At 41.3% G+C, this 22,804-nt stretch overlaps 1 protein-coding gene across 1 annotated transcript; it reads right to left on the bottom strand.

The window, feature by feature from the left end:
• Window positions 1-3,809: 3,809 nt before the first annotated feature.
• fer1l6 (fer-1 like family member 6) lies at window positions 3,810-21,988 on the bottom strand. Its single transcript, XM_033986557.2, has 45 exons — window positions 21,921-21,988; window positions 20,542-20,636; window positions 20,124-20,220; window positions 19,809-19,863; window positions 16,996-17,127; window positions 15,946-16,008; window positions 15,778-15,856; window positions 15,554-15,710; window positions 15,304-15,484; window positions 15,112-15,213; window positions 14,914-15,004; window positions 14,636-14,753; window positions 14,323-14,518; window positions 14,134-14,236; window positions 13,829-14,057; window positions 13,633-13,753; window positions 13,420-13,520; window positions 13,239-13,341; window positions 12,940-13,059; window positions 12,716-12,868; window positions 12,412-12,580; window positions 12,017-12,141; window positions 11,810-11,944; window positions 11,428-11,577; window positions 11,251-11,358; window positions 11,034-11,096; window positions 10,837-10,935; window positions 10,519-10,723; window positions 10,325-10,446; window positions 10,118-10,237; window positions 9,991-10,036; window positions 9,371-9,459; window positions 9,184-9,306; window positions 8,988-9,116; window positions 8,363-8,490; window positions 8,126-8,296; window positions 7,273-7,427; window positions 7,050-7,186; window positions 6,774-6,862; window positions 6,592-6,690; window positions 6,333-6,453; window positions 6,098-6,218; window positions 5,865-6,022; window positions 5,135-5,235; window positions 3,810-4,939 (listed from the first exon to the last, which is right to left on the bottom strand). The coding sequence occupies exons 1-45, from the start codon at window positions 21,935-21,937 to the stop codon at window positions 4,759-4,761; spliced, it is 5,457 nt and encodes a 1,818-aa protein (XP_033842448.1). The 5' UTR covers window positions 21,938-21,988; the 3' UTR covers window positions 3,810-4,758.
• Between the last annotated feature and the right edge of the window lie 816 nt (window positions 21,989-22,804).

Raw genomic sequence — 22,804 nt, 5'->3', positions numbered from 1 at the left:
TATTTAAAAATACGTAAGTAGATTTTTCTTTAACATTACATAATTGATAACATTTTTGAAACATGGTGCAACATTGTTGAAATTGGGACTTTTTTCCTATGAGATGTAGTGATGTACGTGATCATATGAAAATTTAACAAGTACTAAGATTAATAAAGTTAAAGTGTTGAATATTGATATCCGAATCCCACATTGGTGTCATTGTTGACTGTGAGAAATCATGAATGTGATTATGTCTTCACATAGATGATTATCATTATTAATAATGTAGAACTAAAGGCAAGAAGAGTGTATCAAACTGGTAGCCCTTCGTATGACTCAGTACCCATGGAGTAGCTCTCAGGTTAAAAAAGGTTGGTGACCCCTGGTCTAGAGAAAAGTATGGTGTTGTCCACTGGCTTGATGTATGTGCCACAGCCGTCTACTCTGTCTCTACACCATCTCCTGACTGACTCAAACCTAAAGTCTGTTCCTTGACACCGTGGGAAAATCAGGCCAGCGTCATACACAGGAGTGTCAATTAAACTAAAGGGTCCAACTTCTTCTTCTCCTTAAACAAAAGGGAAAGCGCTCACCTCATCATGCATGTCCTAATCAGAGGAAGCCATTGGAGCCGTCAAATACATTTAACATTCATCAAGTGACAAGGACCTGCCGTCTCCTCTTAGATCCTCACGGGACACCGCCACCTACGCCTCAGGTATCCACTTGCACAGACATATCCGCTGTGATCACTCCAGTGCCATTAAACTACAAATACAGCAATTTAAGAGAACGCCTCATACATTTATATGCAGATAATGCTGTTTTGTATGCTCTCTCTGCTCAGACCCTTTTAAAACTGCAACAACTTTTAATGAAATCCAAACTTTCCTCAAAAATCTTAAATTATCTTTGAATGCAAATAAATGTTTTTTGAAAAATTCATACTTAGTTTTAAGTGATGTGCAGTCTACAAATCTGTATATATTAAATGGTACATTGATTGAGAGAGAAAGAGTCACCACCTGTAAATATCTTGGGTTTTGGCTAAACTTATCCTTTAAAAAGTATTTCTCTGAATCAGAGATGTCAGTCTAAAATCCAAATTTTAAATCGGTTATCTTTTTTTTTTTTATTACAGAAACAAATCTTGCATCCCATTGGATTCTTTCAGTCAGCCTGATGGATTCAAAATATATAAAATGGGACAGTATTTCCAAATTATCTTGATCTGTACCCCCCAAATGATCCCAGTCACCTCTAACAGATGCCCAGTGATGTCCCAAAGCCTTTCTGTATACTCTCTCTACTTCCTGTCTATTCAAATTATATGATTTTTTCAATTGGTCCATAGCTGCCAAAAACTCTATTACATCCTCCATGGTTGAAACAATTCCTTTTAATGCATCATCTATGTCACTCTCTGTCCAGGGTCTATGCACTAAAATTGTTTTTGGGTGTCTTCCACCATTTTCATCACCAGGTTGTATTAGTTGTCCTGCTCTGGGATTTGCAACCTGTATCATGGGGAAAAGTTTTGTCGTCCGGTGTTTTGATTTTGGTTTTGGTTTTGTGACCTGTTCCTCTGTACTCATGGGGGCAGTAGGCATAATGAAAGTTTGTTCCTGCTTGGATGCTTCATTAGGCTGTTCATAAGTAGTAATGACCACAGGGTCAGCTCCCATGGTTTTACTAAATTCAATTTTTTCACCTTTAGCTTTTGCCTCACTTCTAGTTTGTGTAGTTTTCATCTGGTGTAATAGCTCTGTTGCCTCTTGATATGGGTGATACGGAGGCGGGGGCGCTTGCTGCTCCCCTCCCGCTACTGCTCCCTCTATCTCGGCTTGAGCCTGCTGTACTGGTGTTTCTGGCTGAGCCGCTATTACAGATTACAGTGGTGAAATCATCTTCCTCCTTTGTATTAAGCATAATTTGTTGCTTACGCTTTGCCTGTGTTTGGCCTTTTTCTCTGGCTTGTGCTAATTCCAACCATCTTTCCAAATGATAGTAGCCTTGTTTACACATCTCATATTCTTTATTTTAGCATTTTTCCTGTATTTTATTTTGGAGCTCCATTATTTTAGAAGATTTTAACTCACCTTCAAATTTATATTTTGTTACCCACAAATCTAACTGTGTACATTTTTCAGGATATTTTGCGTGCACGGCTTTTCAGACTTTTACCTTTAGTCTATCTTTTGGTGTCAACTTTGTAGTTTTATTTCCCATTTTTATTTCCTCAAATTTAGTCCAGCTTTTAACTCCTAGGGAGGTCTCTATCGCTGGAATACAACAACAGGTTGGTACGAGTGATTAGTGTGGTATCTCTCACTTTAGCCTCAGCAGGCGGAGAGATCTTGCCTCTGCATCCACAGAAATACACCGTATTTCCCCAACCTTTTTGGTATGAGATTCGTCACCTAGTGGTTCAGAATCTCCACTCACACGTCTCTCTCTCACACACCCTTGCTTTTTATTTACTTCCCACGGTTTTGTACCGGCCAGTAAAATATCACTATTTTACCCGGTAACGGGACTCCGTATCCGTCCCTAGTACTACTACTACTATTAGTATTAGTAGGTTTTAGTACCTAATTGGAGCCTAGGATAATTAGGGTTTCTCTACGCGCAAGACCCCCAGTCATACCGTTTTTTAAAGCAAGACCTACTCACTCGTCTTATCTCTCTCTTCCTCGGTATCCGTCAACCTTTAGACTCCAAAAGATATAAGAGAGCCAGTCCTGGAAAAGGTCTCAAATGCTGTGGCCACAGTCTCACCTGGGTCTCCGACATCCGCTGGAGTCCTCCGGTATATTGGAATCCGGCTCGAAGGACCAAGTTGATAGGTTCACAACCTATATTACAGTTCAAAAGAGAAGAGAAGACAAGAGAGAATATTTTGTCTCAATATTGAGGAGAAAGAGCGGAGAGGCAAAAAACCCCAGTTACAAATCACCACCCTCTCTGGGGGCCCAGACCGTCTTTCTCCTCTTTTATTAAAGTTAGGAAACCCTAGTTACATACACATACTCTGAAAGGGGGGGGGCATATACTTTGCAAGCAGTGTAAAAACATGTGACGAAATTCACAGAGAAATATATTCTGTTTTTGCATTTCCAGAAGGTCACAAAACATCCTCCCATGATGTTTCTGTTTCAGGTTTCACAGTGACCATCTTCCCGTGGGATCCTGCACTTTCAAAAGACATTTTCTGCAAGACTCAAGAACAAACATTAGTGCAGATTACATAGTTTACATAGTTGAATATAATGACTAAATAAAGAGTGAACATTACAGTACCTTTAAAATGAACAGTGAGATAACATAATGTAACTTGAATATATATTTTGAATCCATCACAGCCCTTTGTTTAATAACAGGTAACGAAGTTTAAACCATCACTGTTCACTCTATGAAAAAGTGGGTTGGCCATAACTGTCAGAAGAATAACACTGTATAGACGTGTTTATAAAATCTATAAGGGACTACGACGATAGACTCAATATCTCACTTTTACCTTTTTTAATACAAGATCTCCTGATTGTCTGCATCTAAAAACTGGCTACACTAGAACTAAATTAGGGGGAAAAAAAGATTTTGGTATTTTGCTTCCCAAAAATGGAATACATTTCCAGAACATCACTTTAATAATCTAGTGATAAACATTTATAATCACACCTGGCAAGGCAATTGTACACAAAGTAATTTCAAGTGTTTTACTGAATAAGAAAGAAATTAAAATCACAATACAACAAATTAAATCACAAATAAACATCATAAAAGTAACATTAAAGAAAAGGGACAGAATAAACCCTTTCAGTCGTATACACAGCTAAACAGAACCGTTTGAGCCTGGATTTAAACATTGTCAAAGTTGAGGCCTGTCTCACATCTTCAGGAAGAAAGTTCCAGGTTTTAACTGAACAGAACTGATTCACCAGGTTTAGTCCTGACTCTGGGACCAGCAGGAGGCCGGAACTGAACCAGGACTGAACCAGGACTAAACTAGGACTAAACCAGGTCTGAACCAGGACTAAACCAGGTCTACATCAGGAGGCCGGTCCCTGAAGTCCTCCTCATGTGAGATGGTTCTTGTGGCTCATGTGGGAGATGTTCTTTGGTGCTGGTCCATGGAGAGACTTGTTCACAAGCAGAGATGCTTTAAAGTCTCTGAGCCACAGGAGCCAGAGACCTGACTCCTGGTTCTAGACCCATGTGCTCATACTTCCTGGTTCTAGTCAGGACCTGAGCAGCAGTGTTCTGAGTGTTCTGGATGTTCTGGATGTTCTGGATGTTCTGGATGTTCTGGATGTTCTGGATGTTCTGTTCTGTCTTAAGGCTTGTTTGGAGAGTCCAGTGATCAGGACGTTACAGTCGTCTAATCTACTGGACACAAACGCAGGATAAGTCTAAGTCTGGTTTTGACAGTATATTTTTGATTTTTGACATGTTTTTAGATGGACCTCTTTTTAATGTTTTTAAAAGGACCTGTGGGATTATTTGTTTTGTTTGTTTTTGTTTGTATTGTTGTGTATTTTAACATGCATGCGAAATGCATTCTTCTGGTAGCATTAAATATATTTCTTATGCAGACTGAATAATGTACAGAGGAGACCCTAACCCTCATCTTTACATGTTTTACTTTTTCTTTTCTTTTTTTTTTCTAACACTGTGTAAAGCTTTTTCAATTAAATGTGCAGGTCATTCTCTTGTCCATATAGATCTGTTTAATTCTCTGGATTTTCAGATTAAACGTCTACGATTTACAATAAAACATCAGTGTCCTACTATCCTTGCAGAGATTGCTCCTGGCAGAGTGTAGAACAAAAGTGCCAGGAACAGGGCTGTGATCAGGATCAGCAGTCCCAGGATGATGTACTTCTTGAACCGGTTCCACACCAGGTAGAAGAAGCACTTGAATGGATTGACAAACCATGAAAAAGATGTATCTGGACGACTGCAGAAAATGATTCAAATTAGTTTCATATTAGTTAGTTTAGTTAGTTTCATAACATATTAAATATTGCAATACATAAACAGTATTTGATAAGTTTTGTTACATGACAGAAAGACACATAACTTGCAAATAGTCTTGTATCCTAGACCTAGACTACTGTAATAGCAAATTTTTGAATCAAGTAAACGTTCTTACTTTGGTTTGGGCAGAGGGTCAGGTTCATTGCGAGCTTTACCGGCTGGGTTCTTTGAGGCTTCTTCTGCCGTCAAAAGATGGAATTCAGCTTCGACTTTCCCCTTTTGAAATCAGAATATTGATTAGCATAAATTAGCACACTTGGCTTAACAGACACATTACAAATAAACTGCAGTCGTTCTTTTATTTATCGTTGCAATAATTTAAAAAAAACAACTCAATTTTTATTGACTCCTTGATGTTGTGGAATGTTGTCCCTTAAGGGACAATTAAAGTTTGTCCTATTCCATTATAAAATCAACCCATTATAAGATCCATTTCTTTTCTTTTATGGATTGATACTGGCCACTGCAGATTAGAAATAAGATGCAGTTTTTGAGACGCTCTGACCCAGTTGTTCAGTAACGTACACGTCCTGTCAGGAAAATGTGCCTTTGCTTCAGTTTTAGCTGCTGCGCTGGGGATGAGGGGAGGAAGGTGAGATGGACAAAAATGTACTCATAAAACTGAACCAGAGACAGAGTGCCTCTACACCAATGCACCTGTCGCCCAGTCAGGTGCGCCGAGTCTACACTGAAACCAAACCTGTCAGAGACTCTTGATCCTCAGGCAGGTTTGGTCCTACATTTACATTTCATCGTGGCCATATTGTTCAGCTGTTCCTAACTGATCCCAAGCACTGACAGATCTGTGATCGTCATGACTGATTAGTGTAGATGATAGAACTTACTGTCAGTTCTCCACACTTAGAAAAGGGCCACCATCCTCTGGCCCTCTTCTGCTGAAAGATGGAAATGTTCTCCATTGCAGCTGTCAACATGTCGCCTTTGCACGTCTTGGATGACTTTGCTCCAGGAGAGAAACTGTGAAGATCCAACTCCACTGTCCCTGAGGCAGAACACTTTCATAAAGTAACCAAATACAAAGACACAGGCCAAACAAAACCAAAGGAAAACATCTCACCGATAAAGTCATCTGATGAGAGTGTATCAAAATCCCAAACCTGAAGAACCAGAACAGTGGGAAATTTCTTTTCTGCTTTATCCAAAGAAAAAATGTGCTCTTTTTGCTGCACGACCATCATCTGATTTAACAAAAAAAAACAAAAAACAGTCAAGTAAATATATAGTAATATAATTACATATAAATATACACACATAGGCACACAATATAATTATGTAGCTGTTTGTTTCAGTACCTTCTCAGCAGGGAGATAGTTAAAGGGAAAAACAAAGCGCCAGTTGAAATTCCCTTCTCCAGTGAGTGAGTTGTAGTGGACGTCAGTCTCTTGTCGGTCGTTCTCTAAACCTTTTAACCAACTGATAAAAAGAGTTTCTGAATGTTAGTGGATACAAAACAATGGCGTTTTGATTGTATTCATAATGATGAATGTACAATCGATACATCTGTTAAGAAGAAGAAAAGTAAGAAATACAACATATGATCATCATGTTCACCTTTTTATGTAGATGTCGCTGGAGCTTTGACCAGTGATGATGTTGGTGTCCTCAAGAACCACATCTTCAGTGTTCCAGACGATGACCCTCAGCTCATACCTGCTCAGTTAAAATACATGATTTAAAAACACGTTAACATATAAAAGCACTTCATGCAGTTTTCATAAAGGTGATTCACTCACGGTTTAGGTTTTCGGGGGCTGATGTCAACAGAAGGTCCAGGACGGGGCATGTCCATGGGGAACATGTCCACCCACATCTTTAGCTGGCCCTAAAATGTGTTGCATAAAAGATTAGATACATTTTTTTTTTTTTTAATCATTATTGTTTTATCACAAACTAAAGACAAAATAAAATGAAGCATAGTTTCATCCCAAGTGTTTCATGAGCTAAAACCCCTACCGCCATTACATTCATGCAGACTTGACATTTATGATGCTCCTTCTAGGGCCTTGTACCTGGTCCATGCCGGGACGACTTTTGTTGTACAACGTTCTGGATTCAATGTGTTCAGGAACCAAACTGTAGCCCATGATATCTGACCACTGATGTAGGACTTTAAGAGACAGATCTTCATAGCTCTCTTTTGGCTCTTCTGTGCAATAAAAACAACTCTTCATTAGGCTCTAGAAAATACATTCTAAACTCTGTAATGAAACGTAAAAATGATTTGTTTATTACCATCGTGCATGAAAACTGTGGCTCCAGTAAAGACTTTTTCTCCGATAGTGATGCGTCCCGGTGCAAACGATGGGCCAGATAAACCATTTTCTCTGCACAGTTTTGACAAGATCTCTGAGGGTTTGAGGCAGTCTCTCCAGGCGTTATATCCCTGTCTGTCCAAAAAAGAGGAAAAATATAACAGAAAACTAGGGCGATCATAATTTAAATAGATAGAAATAGAATAATTTATAATAGACTTTGAACTATTAAAAAGTCGTGTTATGGTCAACTGCTGCCCCCGCGATCCGGCCCCGAAGAAGCAGAAGAAAATGGATGGATGTTATGGTCAGTGTCCTGCTGAGGGGCTCGTTAAGGGGCATTCTATTTAGTTGTAACGAGGGAGAATTTACTTCTGTGGGGTATTAATTGGTTACACATAATTGTTTTGAAAATACTCAATTTACAACAAAATATTAACATGTTTTATCATTTTCACTTTCGTTTTTGACACGTTTTAAATGTCCTTCCCTCTTCAGAATACTGTGACATTACAATCAGTGTTAATGAAACTACTGCACATCACATCAGGTTTGTGAAGCTGTAGTCTATTGTTTTGCATCATGTTTTTGTATATTTATTTATCGTGTGGGAGCGCGGGTGACGGGTGATATCTGAATCCTCAGGCATGTTTTTGATGAGGGATCAGCGTTAGAACATGAGAGAAAGTGTAACTTTTTGTAACTATCTAGTTTTATAAAAATGTTTACTGAAACTGTAGAAATAGTCTAAATGTGTGTTTTTTGTAATATTTAGTGTATCAAAATGTAATAAATAAAATTGGTCCCCAAAGCAGAAACGTGAGTGAACGCACTCGCTGTACTCAGTGGGCAGTCCACAGGTGGCCCGGTGTCGGCTGTAAAACCTGTTCTCCAGATCGATCAGGGTCTCTCCCATTAGGTCGTCTCCGCCCACCAGGTCAAAGTCATAGATCAGAACAGACAGCAGCGACTCCTGAGGGAACTTCGCCTGGATCTCAAAAGACCTGGACAAGCAAAGATTTAAATACTTATTCATTTAAAGTCAATGCTTCAAATGATTTTGACAATACCGTCCAAAAATGGGGTTGAGTTGTTTGGGGATGTAATTGTCTCTATCTTTGATTTCATTTTTCCCAATGCGAACGACAATATAAGGGTCAGCTCCACCGTCTGGGTCGGCGGGCTGCAGATTGGTCGCCTAAACAGAGAGAGTGAGTTTATTATCTAATGTTTAATATTGTAGACTTATTAAGGGTTAGGAGAGTATTAATAAACCTATTATTAATTATTAAGTTATAATCATGCTTTATTAACACTAATTAAGGTGTGGTTTATTACACATAAACAGCACGTGTGTAATAAACAGTGTAATAAACAGTGTGTAATAAACTGTAATAAACAGTGTGTAATAAACTGTAATAAACAGTGTAATAAACAGTGTAATAAACAGTGTAATAAACAGTGTAATAAACAGTGTGTAATAAACTGTAATAAACAGTGTAATAAACGTGTATTAAACTGTGTGATAAACTGTAATAAACAGTGTGTAATAAACTGTAATAAACAGTGTGTAATAAACTGTGTAATAAACAGTGTGTAATAAACTGTGCTGCAACTTACTGTGCATGTACACTGTACACACTGTTTATTACAAAGGGCATGAACACAAAGGTAATAAGGCAACACTAAACTCACAGAAACAATGTAAACCCGAATAAGGACTTGGACTGAATGGTTTTGGGGGATTCCACGACTGACTCTGAAAAAGTCTGTATTATCCTGGACGTCATCGTCATCAGGCACTTTGTAAAGGCAAAATCGTCCCTGTGAACACGAAAACACTTTATCGACAAGAACGACCTTTAATCTAATCTTTAATACTGACACTTGCCTTAAATTTACCAACAAAGCGTTCCTCGTCTTCCTCAGTGTTTGCTTTCCCTCTGTACAACTCAAATGTGTCGACCCAGTCGTTAAACTGGGCAAACTCAGCCTCCAGCTCCTTGGTGTAAAGCTATAAAGAGAAAATTAGAGTTTAATAAATGTTTTTAAAAATAGTTTGTGTATTTTTTTATTACCGTAAGTGTAGCAAGTTTGCAGTTAATTGGCGATGGAACTGGAGTGTCTTTGATTCTGTTTTTCTTTTTGTCTCCATCAAAACCACCAACTAACAAAAACACATTAGGAACTATTATGAATGTCATTTAAAAGGTCCTTAACACAGGCCACTGTGAACATTTGAATAGTAATCCACACAAAACATGCAGTCCAGTGACAAGATGAACACCCAGGACGCCAAAATGATGTTAACAACAACAACACTCTGTCCACCTGAGCACCACTCAGTCCTTACCAAGTGACTCTATTCCTTCACTGAGCAATGACTGGTACGCAGACGCTGCAATAAACAATAGTGTGTGTTGGGATGCACTCAAAATACACTGCATATTATTATTATTATTATTATTATTATTATTATTATTATTACTATTATTATTATTATTACTATTATTATTATTATTATTATTATTATTGTATCTGATTTGTCTTGTAACTGTTCAGATATTCCACTGTGAATGTCAATGGCAAGTCTCATGTAAAATATAAAAAATGAAAAAGTTATATGATGCTAACATGACATATTTGGGAAAGGCTTGAACGATAATGATTATTATTCTTAGAAATGACAGAAACCTACTTTTTGTAAATAAAGGTGTAAAGGTGGTACCATCGTGCTGTTTAGCCTGTAAAGCAGAGATTAGTGGAGAACTCTTTTAAAAACTACAAAGTAAATATGCTAAAGCTAACATGTAGCATTAGCCTACCAGTTTTTCAACAGAGGCGTAGTATTTGGACCACCAGTCGATGACGTTCTCTGCGGATTCGTCAGCGATCGTCCTCCTCCTTTGCCGAGTGGAACGAAAACGACGGCTTGCTTTAGGGTCCTGAGAAATAATAATAATAATGATCATTTTTAAGTGGCTGATAGAAACAGCTAAAGTCGTATGATTTTTTTTGCATATAGGACCGACCAGTTCCTTCTGAGGTTCAGCAGGCTTAGACGATGGATGGACCGATGAGTCTTCTACTAAAACTTCCAAATGGGGACTTGGAGCGTCAGAAGAAGGACTTTCCTCTGCTTGTGTGCTCTGATCTAAAGTCAATAAATTAACAGTATCTAGTGGTGGCTTTAAAAATATTTTCACATAAACAATGAAGTTCTCACCTTCAGAGGCTAGTACAGTTACAATAGTTGAACACGTGGGAGCTGTGGGAGCGCTCGTTGCAGGAGTGACTGGAGGTGGCACATATGTGTAGGCTTTTAAATTGCTAATAATGTGATTTCCGACCAGTGTACTGCGACCGAACGCCCGCCAGTCCACCACAGTGATGGTCAAATTGGGATGGATGCGCTCGTTCTCTGGTAACTCCTACAACAGAAATGAACTCATGCTACTGTGGTTTTTGTGTGTAATTAACTATTTATTGTGAATTCTGGTTCAGGTTTAGGGGTTAGGTTTTAGGGTTTAGGGTTTGTTCATACTAGTTCAATGACATCAAGCTGTGTTGGAAAATTTGGGTTTGACTTGTACTTTGGAATGACAGAAGATCGCAGAGATTTTCCAGCACATTCTATGAAGACCTGAAGAAACAAAAGGTTTTTATAGATATAGTGCCAAATGAAAATACTGTTTGTTTGTTTGTTTGTTTGTTTGTTTGTTTGTTTGTTTGTTTGTTTACCTGTGGCCGGTCCACTGACAACAGCTGAACTTTTTTCAATTGTCTCAGACCCCAAAACAAAACCTGGAGACACATATTTATATAAAACTAACGAAAATGCTTCAGTGAATAAACTCAGGACTTTGATTTGTAGATTTAAGTAAATATAGTTTAAATGGAAATAGTAACACTGACAACTGTTTTCGGTGCCACATTAGCGTAAAGTACAATACAACACCTCCAGCCTGTAAGTGCTGAGAACTGGTCGGATGTTTTGAGGAACCGTAAGGAATCCTGCTTCGTTTGTTTCTAACTGAGGAAGGTTCCTTGGTCTGGCTTCTTGGATCTGCAGATATTGTTACAGCGGTTAATCTTATTCACACTGCAAAGGTTCAGAGACGTCAGTGAATGTTACCTCTAAAAGTTCAAAAGCCGCCAGCACGTCTCCACCGTCCAGGTTTCCACAGTGCAGTGGGAAATACTGTAGGGCTGGTGGTACGTAATCGACAGAGGCCAGTTGGACGGTTGGTACCACCACTGTAGACCCCAAGTATTCAGCTTTACCCTAAATCACACAGTAATATACCACAATGTTTACAGTTCTATACAAATTCATACAGGTAATGACCGGACCCCTGAAAACATGCAAATAAACAGAAATAAAACAAATGAATTAACATTGCTCAAAATGCTTTTCACATTTCCTCACATAACAAAGAAAATAGGTCTGTTATAATTATATATAATTATTCACTGGAGAAGCTATAATGTAAGTGTTGAATGTGTTGAGTCCGTACCACCGTATCTTCGTCGTACACCTCAATAATTATGCATGGTGCCTCGTTCTCAATGTATTGCAGGTCTCCCTCCAAGAGGATCTGGCTCATCTCTAAACACTGGTCCCATGAAGGACTGAGAGTTTGCTGGACTATCTGCAGCAACAACAGAAACATCATGAACCACAAATGTGGCTGCGCAGACGCTCTTCCTTGGGTGACACTTACATTAGTGTTGTGGCTGTGTGAGATGAAGGTGACTCGAGCAAAGGGGTCGGATAAACCGCTGTTGTCTGCAGCTATCAAACCTCTGGCCTGGTACATGTGGCACCTGAGCTGGAACTTATGCTGCTCTAAAGACACAAACATGTTTGTTGTTTTCCTTCTGACTCAAAGACAATAAATAAAGGAGGGAATTCTGTTTGTAAGGTTTACTACAGTTACAACACTATCTGTACATCACTATCAGGCTCTTTATGACTAAAGTCTGAAACTTGAGCAAAGCAGATTTAAGGACCAACCCACATATTGATAATTCTGTAAACATTGCATGTTTGGTTCAGTGGTCAAAGTCTATGGAATCCAAACGTTACAAAATCCATTTGGAGTTGCTTGGGTTTCACCTGTGACTTGCAGATGCAAAGGTGGGTTGTTTGGGTCTGCAGCCTCCGCTGCAGTGAACCCTGGAGGAAGGTTGTCTAACATACTCCAGGCGTCAGAGAAGGACCCAAACCAAAGGTAAACATCTATCTTAGCCTGAACAGACAGGGTTATTCCTCTCTTTGATGAGGTCTAGAGGGGGCAACACATGAGTGATATAACAACGTTTAGATTACATTGGACAGCACATTGTCTGAAGTCAAAGCCATTTTATTTCAGAAGGTTTGGGTTAGGAGTTAGGGCTTGACCATAGACTTGATGTATTACCTTCAGGAAAAGCGTTTGTATTTTGCCACAGTTTGTGCCACAGGTTTCTGCACTGTTGGAGAACAGGATGTCTCTGGCTTTCACACGAGCATATGCTACACGTTTATTATTGCTCAATAACCAGATGAACAGATCTGGGACTGTGTGCTGCGGCTGCAGAATGCAAAAGCAAGACCACGTTTAGGGTTAGACTTAAGGCAAGTCAGAAGATCAGTGATCCGTACCTCTTCTACAAGGAACTGCAGTTTCTTTGTGAGTTTTCTGGCTTCCCTCAGGACGTCTTTGATGGAGTCAGTTTTTCTTAACCTCACGGACAAAGACGTTGCTTCGTCCACCATACTCTGCTGTAAATGAGACACAGATCGTCAGACACTTTGAATAATTACATCAGGTCGTGTTATAGCTGTGGCCTTTTCATCACAAAGGTTCAAACTCTTTTGAACCTCATCTTTTACCACATTGGTTTGGTTTCTGCCGGATGCCGTCGTACGTTTGTGTAGCCAGTTTACTGAATGTATCTTACCAGTTCTTGCTTGCACATGGTGAGGCGCTTCTTGTCCAGTAGTGTCAGATAGTCTGATTTCACCTCTGCTTTAACCATGGCATCGGCTGTACTCATGAATTCTCTACAAACATTACAAAAAGTGTATTTTGAGCACATTTTGTGTCCTTTTGGAGACATACACATCAAGGAAAATACATACTTGGCATCTGTACAAAACTCTAAAAGGACCACTCTGAGCTGAGGAATCACTTTGGGATCACACTTCCGGTGGTACTCTGTAACAGTGTCCAGGCTTTCCTCCTAAAGACAAGAGATCATCACTGACAGTTACTTGGTCCTGGTTCTAGTCGATTAATCATCAAACTCCAAATGGACAATTCCAGACAAACAATATAATGTCATCTTCACTCACAAAATGGTTGGCTATATTCTCCAGCATGTTGGAGATATAAAGTCTGTAGGTCCTTCCCTCCCACTGACTGACCAGATTGATGCATGGCTTTTGTTTCTCCAGAGGCAGATACATGTAGTGCCTGAAATACACACAGTGTTACACACTGATTAACAAAATACTAAATAATTCATTTGTGTGTGAAATGGGCTGGAACCTGGTGCCTTCAACTAAGTGAGGCTTTTCTGGAGTAGTGGAAGACTTGGATGACCTTGAAAAATCAGGGGTCTGTGTGGAGAGGAGAGGGGTCTGGGAGCTGCTGGGAGAAACGTTTAGAAGATCTGTTCCATCTGGGATGTCCAGAGCTTTTCTCCTGTGGCTCAGAGCAGGACTGGGCACAGCAGCAGGTGAAGGCAACGCTGGATCAAATACATTGCCATAATTTCCTAATGAACAGAGCCAATGAAACCTTTTTAATAAAACAGTTTTATTAAAGAGTTTATTACTCAGGACCGTTCTTACCCAGAGAGAACTCAAAGCTGATTGGTTTGTCTCCAATTTTTCTGTCAATCATAGACGCCTCAAATAAGGTTCCAAAAAGAAAAAAGTTCTCATTTTCTTCAATCTAAAGACACACAGCTTTAAGAATCCTGACTTAGCACATTTGCTCTACAATGTTTTACATTTTGAAATAAATATGTTAATTTGTACCTTAGAAAGAGGTTCCACAGGCAGAACCTCCGCCTTGCCCTCCTCAGTGCTGCCCCCAGTGGCGGCTGCGGGTGGTCCATCTTTTCCTGGTCCTGGCTTTTCGTTTTTGATGTCTTTAATGGTTCTGATTCTGCTCTGCTTTGAGTCTGAACCCCCAGATAAGATTTCCACAACCAGCTCAATGTAGATACGTCCCCTAAAACAAGTACATCCATCGTATCATAGACTATAGATATTTACTTTATACATCTTTGATGGGTATCCAGGGGTTTTAAGCCTTTATTTATAAATAAATAAATATTTATTTATTCACCTAAATGAAACTCCTTCTCCAATGCCCTCGTTGAGTTCCACAGTGTCATCTCCCAGTGTCTGGGACCTGGTGGAGCCGTACAAGTTGATCCAGGCAGGACCAAAAGTTGGTAAAAAACCTGAGCAACAAAAACTCTTTTACAAATACGAATTATATTTTTTATGGTTTGTCAAAAACAGTATTTCAGTTATTCAAGATGAAATGAACATAGCGGAACAATGACATTAACATAATAATAATGAATATTGTATAAAAATATAAAGGCTCTCTGCTCTTACCTCGGTCTCCATCCTGTTCATTGGAGATTCGCCGCAGATCAAAGTAATGAGTCCCTAGAGCGACATCATTCACACTGCCTTCATCCAACACCTAAAATAATAATAATAATAAGAAGAAGAATAATGATAATAATAATAATAAAGCAAATTGTACAATTAAAAGAATCTAAAAATGATCCTTCAAAACCACATTCACACCTGAATCTTGATTCTCTGACACAAAGGTGGAAACATTTCTGTGAAGATGATCTGCTCGTTCCAAACAGGATCTGCTGAGGAGCGCTGAGTGGATGTACGACCCTGGAATCAAACAAGCACGTGCTGCAGATTTGAATATAATAATAACAACAACAACAACAACAATAATAATAAAATAATAACGTGACTGACCGTTTGTTTGAAGAAGCGGACTTCCACATAAGGGTCTATGAGCGTTGCGCGGTTTAAGGCCTTGGTGACGTTGGCCATGATGGTGGAGCTGTTTCGAGGCAAACCTTCGGCTTTATAAATCCTCACCGAAAACTGGGCCCAGGGACGCTCTGAGGGAAATCCTTCAGGTAAGAGCAGGTTTCTAGAGCAAAAATACAACAAACAAATCAAAATAATTGACCGCTTCCTTTGTGCTATTCACACATCGTACTTGTCGATCTGTTCTTCTGCACTGCTGCTTTTGTTGGCTTGTTCTATGGTATCTCCTTTTTCTGAAATGCTGATATCACATTTCAGAAATCCTTTTACTCCAGTGTTTTTGTCTCTTGGATCAGTCAGTTGTGCCCATTTGTTGTTAAACTGATGGCCTGAATAAAAAAAGGAAAACACACTCACATTTTTATTCAAGTGGCAGAGGTAAAATAATGAGGTTACCTGGCTGTTTGTAGACAGTCCAGACATCCAGTTTAAAAGAGCCAATGAAAGAATTACGCAGCATTTTGGAGTGAATCACCTGAGCACAAAGTAAATACAAAGTACAATCACATTTTTGGGAACATGTCAAATAAAACAATATAATCACAAAGAAACTTTTGTATTCACCGAGAGCTTGATGACTTTATCAAGGAAGACCTCTTTGTGGGCAAAAATATCAAAAACAAAACACTAAGAGGTGAGAAAACACAGTTAGTAATGGTACAGAAATCATATGTATGTATATATATACAGTGAGGCAAATAAGTATTTGAACACCCTGTGATTTTGCAAGTTCTCCCACTTAGAAATCATGGAGGGTCTGAAATGTTCATCTTAGGTCCATGTCCCTGTGAGAGACATAATCTAAAAAAAATCTGGAAATCACATTGTATGACACATGACTTTCTCCCATGATCCTCTGGATCATCCAAATGGTCATTGTCAAACTTAAGACGGGCCTGGACATGTGCTGGTTTAATCAGGGGAACCGTCCGTGCCATGATTTTAAACCATGACGTCTTAGTGTATTACTAACAGTAACCTTGGAAACGGTCCTAGCTCTTTTCAGGTCATTGACCAGCTCCTCCCGTGTAGTTCTGGGTTGATTCCTCTCCTTTCTTAGGATCACTGAGACCCCACGAGGTGAGATCTCACATGGAGCCCCAGTCCGAGGGAGATTGACAGTCATGTTTAGCTTCGGCAATTGTCCCGTAGCCCTTTCCAGCCTTGTGGAGGTCTACAATTTTGTCTCTTGTGCATGTTGACAGTTCTTTGGTCTTGTCCATGTCAGTAGTTGGAGTCTTACTGATTGTATGGGGTGGACAGGTGTCTTTATGCAGCTAACGACCTCAAACAGGAGCTTCTAATTTAGGATAATAAGTGGAGTGGAGGTGGAGTTTTTAAAGGTGGACTAACAGGTCTTTGAGGGTCAGAATTCCAGCTGATAGACAGGTGTTCAAATACTTATTTGCAGCAGTAACATACAAATAAATTATTTTAAAAATCATACAATGTGATTTCCAGCTTTTTTTTTTAGATTATGTCTCTCACAGTGAACATGCACCTAAGATGAATATTTCAGAGCCCTCCATGATTTCTAAGTGGGAGAACTTGCAAAATCACAGGGTGTTCAAATACTTATTTACACACATATATTTACACACATACAATTCATACCTCATTGTAAAAAGGAGCATTGGTGCTTTCTTTCACTGACGTCTGCTTCTTCTCTTCTCCAATTTCTATCACAACACAGGGGTCGATGTTATCCCCGAGAAGCTGACGAGCCTCTGTGACGTTAATAGAAATCTGTGAAAATGGCACTCAGTTTGACTTTAGTTTAACTTTAGTTTGACTTCAGGTCGTGGTTCAAAATTGAAACAACATGTGTCTCCACAAAAGAGTCCAAAATGTTGTGTTTAAGCATCTTCATTGGCCCCTATAGCCATAATCCATTTTTACAGTAATCAACATCCTGACCACCATCATGTAAAGTCCATAGCGCCACCTTGTGGCTAGGAGACAAACTACATTTTGGCTCCTAGAGATTGTTTAAATGTATGCACTTTATCTGTCCAGTCTGCACTCTATGTGTTCAGTCTGCACTCTATGTGTCCAGTCTGCACTCTCTGGGTTCAGTCTGCACTCTCTGGGTCCAGTCTGCACTCTATGTGTCCAGTCTGCACTCTATGTGTCCAGTCTGCACTCTATGTGTCCAGTCTGCACTCTCTGGGTCCAGTCTGCACTCTATGTGTCCAGTCTGCACTCTCTGGGTCCAGTCTGCACTCTCTGGGTCCAGTCTGCACTCTATGTGTCCAGTCTGCACTCTGTGGGTCCAGTCTGCACTCTATGTGTCCAGTCTGCACTCTATGTGTCCAGTCTGCACTCTATGTGTCCAGTCTGCACTCTATGTGTCCAGTCTGCACTCTATGTGGATTCAGTCTGCACTCTGTGGATTCAGTCTGCACTCTATGTGTCCAGTCTGCACTCTATGTGTTCAGTCTGCACTCTCTGGGTTCAGTCTGCACTCTCTGGGTCCAGTCTGCACTCTCTGGGTTCAGTCTGCACTCTATGTGTCCAGTCTGCACTCTATGTGTCCAGTCTGCACTCTCTGGGTCCAGTCTGCACTCTATGTGTCCAGTCTGCACTCTCTGGGTCCAGTCTGCACTCTCTGGGTCCAGTCTGCACTCTCTGGGTCCAATCTGCACTCTATGTGTCCAGTCTGCACTCTGTGGGTCCAGTCTGCACTCTGTGGGTCCAGTCTGCACTCTGTAGGTCCAGTCTGCACTCTGTGTGTCCAGTCTGCACTCTGTGGGTCCAGTCTGCACTCTGTGGGTCCAGTCTGCACTCTGTGTGTCCAGTCTGCACTCTATGTGTCCAGTCTGCACTCTCTGGGTCCAGCCTGCACTCTCTGGGTCCAGCCTGCACTCTATGTGTTCAGTCTGCACTCTATGTGTCCAGTCTGCACTCTATGTGTCCAGTCTGCACTCTCTGGGTCCAGTCTGCACTCTCTGGGTCCAGTCTGCACTCTCTGGGTACAGTCTGCACTCTCTGGGTCCAGTCTGCACTCTGTGGGTCCAGTCTGCACTCTATGTGTCCAATCTGCACTCTATGTGTCCAGTCTGCACTCTATGTGTCCAGTCTGCACTCTATGTGGATTCAGTCTGCACTCTGTGGATTCAGTCTGCACTCTATGTGTCCAGTCTGCACTCTATGGGTCCAGTCTGCACTCTGTGGGTCCAGTCTGCACTCTGTGGGTCCAGTCTGCACTCTGTGGGTCCAGTCTGCACTCTATGTGTCCAGTCTGCACTCTATGTGTCCAGTCTGCACTCTATGTGTCCAGTCTGCACTCTGTGGATTCAGTCTGCACTCTGTGGATTCAGTCTGCACTCTATGTGTCCAGTCTGCACTCTATGGGTCCAGTCTGCACTCTGTGGGTCCAGTCTGCACTCTGTGGGTCCAGTCTGCACTCTGTGGGTCCAGTCTGCACTCTATGTGTCCAGTCTGCACTCTATGTGTCCAGTCTGCACTCTATGTGTCCAGTCTGCACTCTATGTGTTCAGTCTGCACTCTATGTGTTCAGTCTGCACTCTATGTGTCCAGTCTGCACTCTCTGGGTCCAGTCTGCACTCTGTGTGTCCAGTCTGCACTCTGTGTGTCCAGTCTGCACTCTGTGTGTCCAGTCTGCACTCTGTAGGTCCAGTCTGCACTCTGTAGGTCCAGTCTGCACTCTGTAGGTCCAGTCTGCACTCTGTGTGTCCAGTCTGCACTCTGTGGGTCCAGTCTGCACTCTGTAGGTCCAGTCTGCACTCTGTAGGTCCAGTCTGCACTCTGTAGGTCCAGTCTGCACTCTGTAGGTCCAGTCTGCACTCTGTGGGTCCAGTCTGCACTCTGTGGGTCCAGTCTGCACTCTATGTGTTCAGTCTGCACTCTATGTGTCCAGTCTGCACTCTATGTGTCCAGTCTGCACTCTATGTGTTCAGTCTGCACTCTATGTGTTCAGTCTGCACTCTATGTGTCCAGTCTGCACTCTATGTGTTCAGTCTGCACTCTATGTGTTCAGTCTGCACTCTGTATGTTTGTCTATGTGTCCAGTCTGCACTCTATGTGTCCAGTCTGCACTCTATGTGTCCAGTCTGCACTCTATGTGTCCAGTCTGCACTCTATGTGTCCAGTCTGCACTCTGTGTGTTTGTCTATGTGTCCAGTCTGCACTCTATGTGTCCAGTCTGCACTCTCTATGTGTCCTCTTTATCTCTATACTCCACCCAGAGGTCAGAGGTCAGCTGACCAGCTCCTGCTGCTGTGCCCAAAGCCTCAAGACAGAGGAGATAGAGCCCAGACCATGGAACAGCGCCCTCTGTCTGTCAGATCCTCTCAGACTTTAACACAGTTTCTCCTTGGCATAATACTAGCTAGATAGTTGTTTCTTCTTCTCTTTTTTTTTAAGCAATCTAAATAAATTTGAATATAATGTTGAGGGAAACTTACCCGAAAGTTCTGCGGTTTCCCTTCACTGTCCTGAATGTGAGTGTTTAGTTTGGACCTGTACAAATATAACAGACGTTTGTCAGTGTCAGCTTTAGGAGCTGTTAGTTTTCAAGTTTAACTTTTAAAGTTTAGCTGTCTTTAAGGCGAGGGTTTGCTCCCGTTTGGAAAACTGCAGGTTTTTTCAGAGGTTAATGTGAAAGAGGATGAGATTTAAAACAAAGGTTTAAGAGAGACGAACAAACAAGATACAGGTCACACTAAATTTTACAGTAATTAAAAGTGATCTAAATGTTTGGAGAAAAAATGAAAATGTGCCTTTTACAGTGTGGCCGCTCCCTTCTGTGGACAAAACACTGGTCCTCGGGGTTCTCTTCTTCATGATCTTCATCTGACTGACTCTCTGCTTCAGCATCTGGAGAAACAAACTGAATTTACCGATATTACTGACCCATTATTATGTTATTATACTGTCATATTTGTATATGTCACTTAAAGTAGACTTAAAGTAAACTCTTAAAAGTATATAACAATGTGTCTCATCTTTATGAGCAGACATTTGTAGATCCAGTGACTCCATTGTCTGTAACGACTTCAGTTACATAATAGTTATAACCACGTCTCACCTCAAATGTGCACGTGACTGTTTGACAAAGGAAAGTCTAAACCGCAGTGTGACAACACTTTAATCTCTATTGTAAAGGGACAGTGAGAGTGTTTGTTTTGCAGATCTTACCTAGAGCTCCTTGGTTTGATAGGACCAGGTCTGATGTGTTCTTCTTCTTTAACTTCCTCTTCTTCTTTTTCAGACCAAAGAGGTTCTTGGCTATTCTGTTCATTCAAAACACCAACTTAGTGATGTGTAAAAATGTAAAAATATTCTGTTATCCATCCTGTTGAAGATCAGAATAAAATCAAGCACCCTGATCGCCCTGTTGAGAGCGCCCTGTCGAGAGCATCCTGTCAAGAGTGCTCTGCCAAGAGCACTCCGTCAAGAGCTCCCCGTCCAAGAGTGTCCTGCCGAGAATGCCTCGTCCGAGAATGCCCCGTCCAAGAACGCCCCATCTGAGAACACCCTGTTGAGAGCGCCCTGTCGAGAGCACCCTGTTGAGAACGCCCCGTCCAAGAACGCCCCATCCGAGAACACCCTGTTGAGAGCGCCCTGTCGAGAGCACCGTGTCGAGAGCGCTCTGTCGAGAGCGCCCTGTGGAGAGCGTCCTGTCGAGAGCGCCCTGTCGAGAGCGCCCCGTCGAGAGCGTCCCGTCGAGAGCGTACTGTCGAGAGCGTACTGTCGAGAGCGCCCTGTGGAGAGCGTCCTGTCGAGAGCGCCCTGTCGAGAGCGCCCTGTCGAGAGCGTCCTGTCGAGAGCGCCCTGTCGAGAGCGCCCTGTCGAGAGCGTCCTGTCTGAGAGCGTCCTGTCGAGAGCATCCTGTCGAGAGCGTACTGTCGAGAGCGTACTGTCGAGAGCACCCTGTCGAGAGCACCCTGTCGAGAGCGCCCTGTCTAGAGCGCCCTGTCGAGAACATCCTGTCCGAGAGCGCCCTGTCAGAGAGCGCCCTGCCCGAGAGTATCCTATGGAGGGGGAACTGTCTGAGAGCGTCCTGTCGAGAGTGTCCTGTCAAGAGCGTCCTGTCCGAGAGCACCCTGTCCGAGAGGGTCCTGTCGAGAGTATCCTATGGAGGGGGAACTGTCTGAGAGCGTCCTGTCGAGAGCGCCCAGGCCGAGAGCGCCTTGTTGAGAGTACCCTGTCCGAGAGCACCCTGTTGAGAGCGTCCTGTTGAGAGTACCCTGTCCGAGAGTGCCCTGTGGAGAGCGCCCCGTGGACCTACAGCTGTTCACCTCCGCTCTTTGTGTGCAGTGTATTATTGTATTTCTTCTCAAAACTCTTAAATTATTATGAAAAACGGTCGTTTCACTCTCGTCTTTCAGGAATCGTCTCTGAAGAATCATTTTGACAAACAGATTTGTGAAATAAGAATAATTTGGTCAAAGTTAATTGACACGTTTGACACATTAATAGTTTTCTCTGAAACATGAAGAAACAGCATTTCCTCGCAAAGTTTTACAGGTAAATATCAAAACAAATGAAACAAACACATGTAGAAAAAGTCTTACTTGAAGGTCGGATCCATCGCAGCTGACGCTAAAACAAACTCTCCAATCACTCGTTCAAAGGAAGACTGAATGACAGCACCTCTTCTTCTGGACGAGGAGGAGGAGCAGGAGGAGGAAGAGGAGGAGGAGGAGAAGGAGGAGGAGGAGGAGGAAGAGGAGGAGGAGGACAAGGGCTTATTAGGTTTCTGTGTAAACACTAAGTAGACGCCTTTGTAATTTTATATAATAGTTTTGTTGATAACTGTAATGTTATTACTTATTTGTACAGAAACAATTAAAAAAACAAACAACAAAACTAAACTAAACTCTACAACAACATCTCATCAACATTCTTCAGATAAAATACAAAGTTATGCAGACGTGGAGATATAAAGTTCTGTTACAGATGGAAACTATAAGTTTTAACTTTTAGATATTTATTATAACTACAGTTTTTTGCTCTGTAAAACATCTGGGTGTGACATCGTCTGAAAGCCACAGATTGGCACTTTAATGTGCAGTAACTATTATAGAAAGTGTGAAATCTTTGTGTAGAGGAATCGTTGTGATCACATGAGCAGGATATGAGTGAGGAAAAGTTAACAAACCCTCCTCTGGTAAACAACAGATGTGTGTCTGAGACGAGCCTGGAGAACAAACACAAAGTAAGACAAGTGAACGCGACGTAAGACAAGTGAACGCGACGTAAGACAAGTGAACGCGACGTAAGACAAGTACAGAAATACAGACAAATCATGTGTGTGGATTTTTATATGAACAATACATTTTTGGCCTTGAATATATGGAAGTATAAAACAATTTTACAAAACATATAATGAGAAAAGAAAAGCACAATATTTCATCGTCATTTTATTTTCAAATCTCTTCAGTGTCTTTACATTTAA

Source organism: Periophthalmus magnuspinnatus, chromosome 21, assembly GCF_009829125.3.
Source record: "Periophthalmus magnuspinnatus isolate fPerMag1 chromosome 21, fPerMag1.2.pri, whole genome shotgun sequence".
Taxonomy (NCBI): Eukaryota; Metazoa; Chordata; class Actinopteri; order Gobiiformes; family Gobiidae; genus Periophthalmus; species Periophthalmus magnuspinnatus.
Note: the sequence above shows the minus strand (reverse complement) of the source record. Positions and strands in the feature narration are given on the sequence as shown.

Coding starts and splice junctions, on each gene's coding strand:
- fer1l6 (XM_033986557.2), bottom strand. Junction 15,214..15,303: donor TCCGCTTCTTCAAACAAACG/GTCAGTCACGTT, acceptor GTTTGATTCCAG/GGTCGTACATCCACTCAGCG. Junction 6,023..6,097: donor CTCATCAGATGACTTTATCG/GTGAGATGTTTT, acceptor GTTCTGCCTCAG/GGACAGTGGAGTTGGATCTT.